This window comes from Habropoda laboriosa, unplaced genomic scaffold (genome assembly GCF_001263275.1).
Source record: "Habropoda laboriosa isolate 0110345459 unplaced genomic scaffold, ASM126327v1 scaffold409, whole genome shotgun sequence".
Lineage (NCBI taxonomy): Eukaryota > Metazoa > Arthropoda > Insecta > Hymenoptera > Apidae > Habropoda > Habropoda laboriosa.
Genome location: NW_017100630.1, coordinates 8477 through 15755, shown reverse-complemented (window position 1 = coordinate 15755; position 7279 = coordinate 8477). Strand labels below are relative to the sequence as shown.

At 32.2% G+C, this 7279-nt stretch overlaps 1 protein-coding gene across 1 annotated transcript in view; it reads right to left on the bottom strand.

Annotated features, from left to right (window-relative positions):
• Positions 1-7015, bottom strand: part of LOC108576774 (trafficking kinesin-binding protein milt) — a 34125-nt gene extending 27110 nt beyond the window's left edge. The window contains exons 1-2 of the mRNA XM_017939834.1: positions 6871-7015; positions 3043-4139 (exon numbers count right to left, since the gene is read on the bottom strand). Of these exons, the coding sequence (XP_017795323.1) occupies positions 3043-4015 (973 nt within the window). The 5' untranslated portion in view covers positions 4016-4139; positions 6871-7015. The remainder of the gene's footprint in view (positions 1-3042; positions 4140-6870) is intronic.
• Between the last annotated feature and the right edge of the window lie 264 nt (positions 7016-7279).

The window sequence follows — 7279 nt, the reverse complement described above, 5'->3', positions numbered from 1 at the left end:
ATTATATAAACAAATATCTTAATAGACACATTTTTGTTATGCATTATAGTCATAACAACTGTTACGTTAAAATTATTTTCAAGCAAAATATCGAACACCTAGTGAGGCAAAAATAAAAAAATAAAAAGAGTAAACCTTAAACCTTTTAAAAATGGCGTCTCTTTACAAAGATTACACGGAGTCGTAGACTTTAAAAGGTCGAACTATTAGTTTTCATTGAAAAAATAAAAAAAAAACACTTAAAACGTTGTACACTGCTATGTTGAAGTATATAGATTAAAAAAAAGTTCACTTACTAGTTGATCAAATTTAAAATTAAAAATTCTCGCCCAAGTATATTTTACAATGCAGTACAATAGATTGAATAAACCGACAGTTGAAACTTGCAGAAAGACAAAGTTCGAGAACGAATATAAAGTTTTGAATTTATCTGAATAATTGCTATAGTTTCATAATAAATACTTACCATTCAACACATTAATTCTCTACCTCTGACGTCAGAGGATACACCGGGCACATTTCACTAATTCTTTTATAGTTCTTAAAGTTTAGTAATTAATTGTTCGTATAAATACGGTTTAACACACCGATTAATTGTTCACGTATCTCGGAGAATAGGAATATTGCTGTTTATCGTTAAAAACATGAAAAAGCATGAAACGAAACAAACGATAATATCACTACGGCGCCATGTCGCATAGCTGTCAGAACACCCTGCGCGCGCAATATGCGTAGAAAATAGTACGAGGGAAATTTAAACGCTAGAAAATTTCCAGTGAAATAGTCGTTTTCTAAATTACCGCGTAAATTGAATTTTTGATAGACAATAAACCCAAAAGCCATACAAATGTAAATGTAAATTAATTGTGACTTACTTGATAAATAAAAACAATTTGTCATAACATTATTGTAAGAGTTATACCAGTAAAACATTTTTATCAGAATAAAGATTTATGTACCTATTTGTTTTTTATTAGAATAAAAGTAACGGTTCTTTTTTATTCTAATATACTGTTAGCTATACAATATAATTATAGCTGAAATTTTGTTGAAATATGTTACAGTTTAATGTTAATTTATGAAATACCAGAGAGAAAAATTATAGGCAAGAATTTCAATTATTTCCAGTCCAACTGTAGCAGGTCCACTATCTGACCTTGTTCTCATCCAATTCGTTCGATAGTTTTACAGTGAGCTTCGATTTATTCAGACGGAACTATTAATAATCTCCCAGAAATCTCCGGCATCCTACACTGAGAGGTAAAGTTACTGAATTTCAAGTGATTTTTGCGATTCCATTTAATTTTTTCTTAATAATCCTTACTTCGTTGAAACGTTAGTATTTCCGTGTACTATAAAACAAAAAGTGTGCTTATATTATTCAAATAATAACATTTTAGAAGCCATTTGAGATATAAATTACTGATCTTTAAAGAACTCTTTATAAAAAATAAAATAAAAATGTTCATATTTAAATGTAACTGAATGTTACAAACAATAAATACATGATGGCATAAACCGACGAAAAGACGTGTCCTTCATGATTTTTAATCTCGTTTCGTCAGTGAATCCATTGTGTATTAAAGCATTAATTAGACATCCTTTTCCAAATGGAATTGATTCAAAACTGTTCCACTGTTTTTATATAAATCCTATCGTTATATAAACTTATAATCGTACTACTGATCGGGTATTTTTGATAAAACGTGTAAACAAACCTTTCTATATTTTGCATATCCTTGTTTGTATATTATACAGCTGATAGAATCCTACTATTACGCAATTTAATTTAGTAACTAAACTATCTTCTCGCAGTGCAATTTGAACTATTTAAAAAGCCCGGCAAATATATAAATCTGTGAGAAAGAAATGCCAATTTTATTCCTAAAGTACACCTATAAAAATACCACAAGGCTATAACATCATTACATTTTTCTAGCTTTCCTTTTGCCGATTCGTAATGATTTTAACAGATTTCTTTTACATTTTACGTATTTAACTAAGCCTCGTTGAAGGTAATTAATTGAAACTCTACAGAGTATAATATAATTCTCGGACTTAAAACGGAACTTGTAAATCACACGAAACATTTTCTATTTTGCTGTTGATACTCGGTCAACGAATTCTAAGCACAGAAACGATATCCACAATCAAACGAAGGTAAATGAAAGTGTAACTAGATCATCGATTTAAACAGAACAAGATGGAAATCGCGTTTCCTTTCTTCATGCATCTGATAGACAAACATAACATCATTTTCCGGCTATATCCATTAGGTGCAGATTTCTGTTATATCGACATTACTTTCTTTACTTCTACCTGTTTAAAAGGTAGATTTATTACCTCTGATTTATCATTTTTCTTTTTCTTTGCGGACTATATGCTTCAGCTGATTACTGTTTTAATACCGCACTAGATAAGAAAAGCTAATGTATTAAGAGTAGAAATGACTTCTTTCCGACTTTTCTGTACAATCAAGGTTTTATTAAAAAAGAATGAAAATAGATCAATCGTCAAAATAATTTCCACTATGTTGATGATCTTTTGCAATTTTTAAAATATTATAATAGGAAACTCGATAGCTTTGAATCAATTATGTGAATCCAGTCGGAAAGAATTCATTTCTACACCTAACGTTGTAGATTAATTACATTTGGTAATCCTCAGTCTTGTAAATTAAGACGAAAGTTACAGTTAAAATGAATTTTTGTTACCAATGTAACCGTGTCTCTCGCATCTTCACCAAAATCTGTGTCACGAGTCTGACTCGGTTGTTATAAGGTAACGAGGGTTAAACTTCAACCGATATTAACCCGAATGGTGAAGTGAATTGCTTGAAGCAATTGAAGAAGTAAAATGTACATTATGAATTTGACTTACTTACAAAGGTATCATGCAAACGTTGAACTTTCTACCTTTCCCATTTGTCTCTGTTATTTTCCATCTTTACTTAAAATGATACTAGTTTAGCCAAGTTATTTCCATTCAGTCCGCTATATGCCAAGATGAAATAATCGATAACATAAATCATTCATATCCTACCTCGATTAAGAAGCATTGTTCTAATAACCCTGATATAAATCTTTCCATGCTTTGTTCTCGCAACATGAAACAAAAAATCCGACACAATTCCATCTCCTTCGTGAATATCAGTCTCTGCCAGAACTTCCTTCAGAGCTTCAACCCTTTCTTCCACCGTACTTTCATCGCTCGCTGATAATTTCTCCTCCAAACATTGGACGACACTGAAATCCTCCCAGAATTCGGGCAGATCTTCCTCAAGATTCTTCGGAGAATCGGCGTCCAAACTATCGAAACTATCTAAACCCGCGTATGATACGTTCAAAGCCAAATTTGTAAATGTTGGAGCTCGCGGAGAACTTGTTTCTAATCTCCACAAATGTTTCTCATTATTTCTCAAATTCCACGATGTTTCTAATTCACTCGTTTCTGCGGAACTTCCCTGACTAGACCTGCGGGAACATTCTCTCGAACCTTTCGATAAATTTCTATTCATTTTCTGCGAACTGCTCCAACAATTTTCCGATTTCCAAGAGTATCTCCCTTCAGAATTTCCAAACGGATCGTCATATATTCCCCGCAACGGTTTGTCCTCGCGTATTTCGAAAGAGGTCTCTTTCAATTTGAAGGCAGCGCCGAGATTGCGTCGTTCTACAACATTTTCGTCCACTTTCCATGGAGAACCACCTAGTCCAACAACGTTGCGTTTCGAAAGGTTTTCGCTGCCTCTTGAAACGGAATCATTCTGAGAATGTTCGATTGTTCGCCAAGATGAATCTACTTGGGAATCCCCCTGTATTCTCTGGGAATATTTCCCCGGTTCAACCGTAATTTCTTGCACTCTCTCTTCTGAATAATTTTTAACCGTTTCCTGCAAGACATTCTCACTTTTATCAGCTGCTTTCGAAAAATCATCATCGCTCGTTTCTCCTCGGTCATCTGTTCTCCGTGTGCATACAACTTTAGGAAAGTCCGGATTGTATTCGTTACTCATGTCCCCATAACCATTCGTTAAACGATCAAGATCTATGCCGCACTGTTCATGAAAACACTATCGACATTATATATACCTATTTACTTTTCCTTTTATCCTTTCTTAATTCACTTCCCTTTTGTTTCTTTAATTATTTAAATTTTCACTATTAAGCGGTACAACTTTTAATATAACAATAATGAAAAAAAAAAAAAGGAGGTCGATGATTTTTCGTAAATTAATGGCAACGGTAAATTTCGATAGAGGCTGTGTTAATTTGTACAGTCTGGTATATTTGCAAGCTTACGTGAACCCGAAACAATCTTGAAGCTTTCTTTCTATCAAAACGAATAGTTCACAGATAATCTGTTATCGAAAATATACAAATATTGAAATACAATAGAAGACGTATCGCAATTTTTTTTTTTTTTTTTTAAAAACAATCATTCAGATTCCGACGCAAAAGAATGCGCCGCAATAATATCTGCGATAAGAATACAATTCCTTCGAAACTTATAATACCTGCGATCGATCGATCGATCGATCGATAACAGTCACGTAAGTGATGATAAAACGGCAACTTTACCATACACCAAACGTATATACCGTTTCTATCAGTACACATTTTTAATCAGTTGCCAGTGTAATCAATATAAATATATAAAGCGAAATATAATCGTAAGGAAAACAACAACGGAACATTTATAACGCTGCTATGTATGTATAAATAGAATGGTCACGTGGTTACGAAAAAATCAGATTTTTTTCGGAATCTCTGCTGTAGATAATCTCTGTGCTTATTGCTTGAAAAATTAATAATAAATTAAATAAATCAGACCCCCCCCCCCCCCTCTCTCCCTCCTCCATGTTTCGATAATTAGCAAAGTTCAAGTATTCTAGAAATTTTACAACGAATCTTAAAGTAACCATAAGGATTAAAAGGATTAAAATGAAAATCGAACGTATAACGGCGAATTTTCGTGCTTGTTGACTAATTACATCTATTAATTAAACTAGGGACAATAAATTAGTGTGAAAGAAAAAAAAATGGCAAGAGAAGTAGTAGAGTTTCGAAGACAATAAATCATTATATTTCGCATTTTCTCCTAGATACCACTTAACTTGCAAATTATTCCTATGAGAAAGCGTTGAACTATACGAGAGGAAATGTGTCTAAAGAATTACACGATTTTTCTTTAACAAGGGAGGCTTAATTGATAGTCTAACAGTTATTACGTAATTCTTTGAGGAAACCGAGTAGAATGGAACTTGAGAATCTCATTTTTCCATTCAACTGCAATTCACTGCCTTACCTTAGTTTATCTTAATTTCACGTTATCGGGGGAGGGGGAGAGAACTAAATACATTTTAGGATTCGTTTAATTGTTTAAGAAAAGAGTGCAGAAGAAAAAGCTTATTGCCATTTAAAATTATAATCATTTTCATGAGATATAATTACTGTAAAAGCAACAATTCTATTTTCACGATAAAAGAAGCAGCTGAAAATTTGACCGCGTAACGACTTCGTATTGCAGCATTCACCAAAGTGTATCTTCATAAAGGCGTGTTTAGATGCGCAAAATAATCGGAGCGCAGGAATACCCGTCGATTAATGCGAGCTGGAATGCGTTATGTTTCCACTTATGCTCTCAAATCACAAAAACGACCTCCATATTCGCAAACCATCCGAGTGAATTGCACAATTATTAGTCTTGTTAAGAAAATATTTCCTGAATATGTTCGAGCAAAAATTTATTTTTTCTTCTAATACTGAAAAACTGTGAAGTTTAAATTTTAATTAAAATTACGAAAGATTTAACTAAACTGTCGTCTTTGATCATGTTCTTCGTGAATATTTGCGAAATTTACGAATGATTATTATTTGTTAATCAATTTTCGTTCTACAATCTCCTCATTTGCTGCATACACCCAATTTCCATGGATATATGCAACTCTGTCATATAAGTCTATTATTTGCATACTTTTATATAATGTATATGTGTAATTGGCAGAATTAGTTTATGCATACGATTTGCAATTTTCCCAAAGAAATTTTAAATCAGAGAGCAAATACCTCTTGTACCTTCGTATGCAGTGTAAAAGGTAACATAGCTTAAATTTATCATATTATCAGCGACTTGTTTACAAAAATATAAAGATGTTATAAACTTATATAACAGGGATTTGTAAAGATCTATGAAATTTTCTGTACATTGAAGAAAATTAGTACAATGGGTAAAAAAAAGTATTTCAATTATAGAATAGAATAAATTATTTAAATTAAACGAATATAATCGGAGTATAACCAAATTTAATAATTATTATTGTATATAATTAAAAAAATATGTTATACTCCTTATGGACCTAACCTAACCCAGGCTCGAATACGCATGTCTAAAATCTATGTTTCACGAAACATTTTTACCTAGTATACAATTGCATTTTAGACTGGATATATTTTAATATGCTTTATGAATTTTCAGTGAATTTGTACACTAAAAATAAGAACTAATTTAACTCAATAATTGAACAAAAGAATTACATTCGGAAAGTTATCTTAACCTAACCTAAATGATGTGTCAGAAAATTCTCAAACGTCGTTGGTATATAGGTAATTCGCTCAAAAATTTTAAATAAAGAGATTCTGCATCTCTTTTCAAATTCCTTATAAAATATATTATAAACTATAACAGTCATATTTACTGTACAATCTACATAAAGTTAAGAACTTTTCAATTATATACTGCAGCTTAGTTTGCAATCAATTTTAATTCTCATTTTCTGAGTTTACTACAAGAATAACGAATAATTGAAATATCAAATTTCCATTGCAACATGAACTCACGAAAAATATCTTATAAGTTAAATTTACATACAAGATTGTAAATGCAATACGATATAGAACGAACAAAAAATTAATTATACACAAGAACACATAAACAGGAAGTCCACTAAAGTAACCATTCACTTTCAACTATCACTTCATAGTGTTTAGTTCACTGAACAGTTCTTTTCGTTGGATAAACCACTCCAACAAAGAACGTCAATTCATTTATGGAAAAAATTAGACGATAGAGACGCACAACGCCTTTCCAACGCGGAGGACGAACGGCGACTAAAGTACACTATGGAAGTTCCAGCAGCACCGCCGGGAGAACGAGCGCTCTAATTGGTTGAGAATTCTTCCGGGCGGCTGTTATGATTGGATACTCAACGAAAGAGCGCCGAATTACATGTGACTTGTTATCAGTAAGGCGCAAAAAGTTATTTTAAACAAAGAACAAA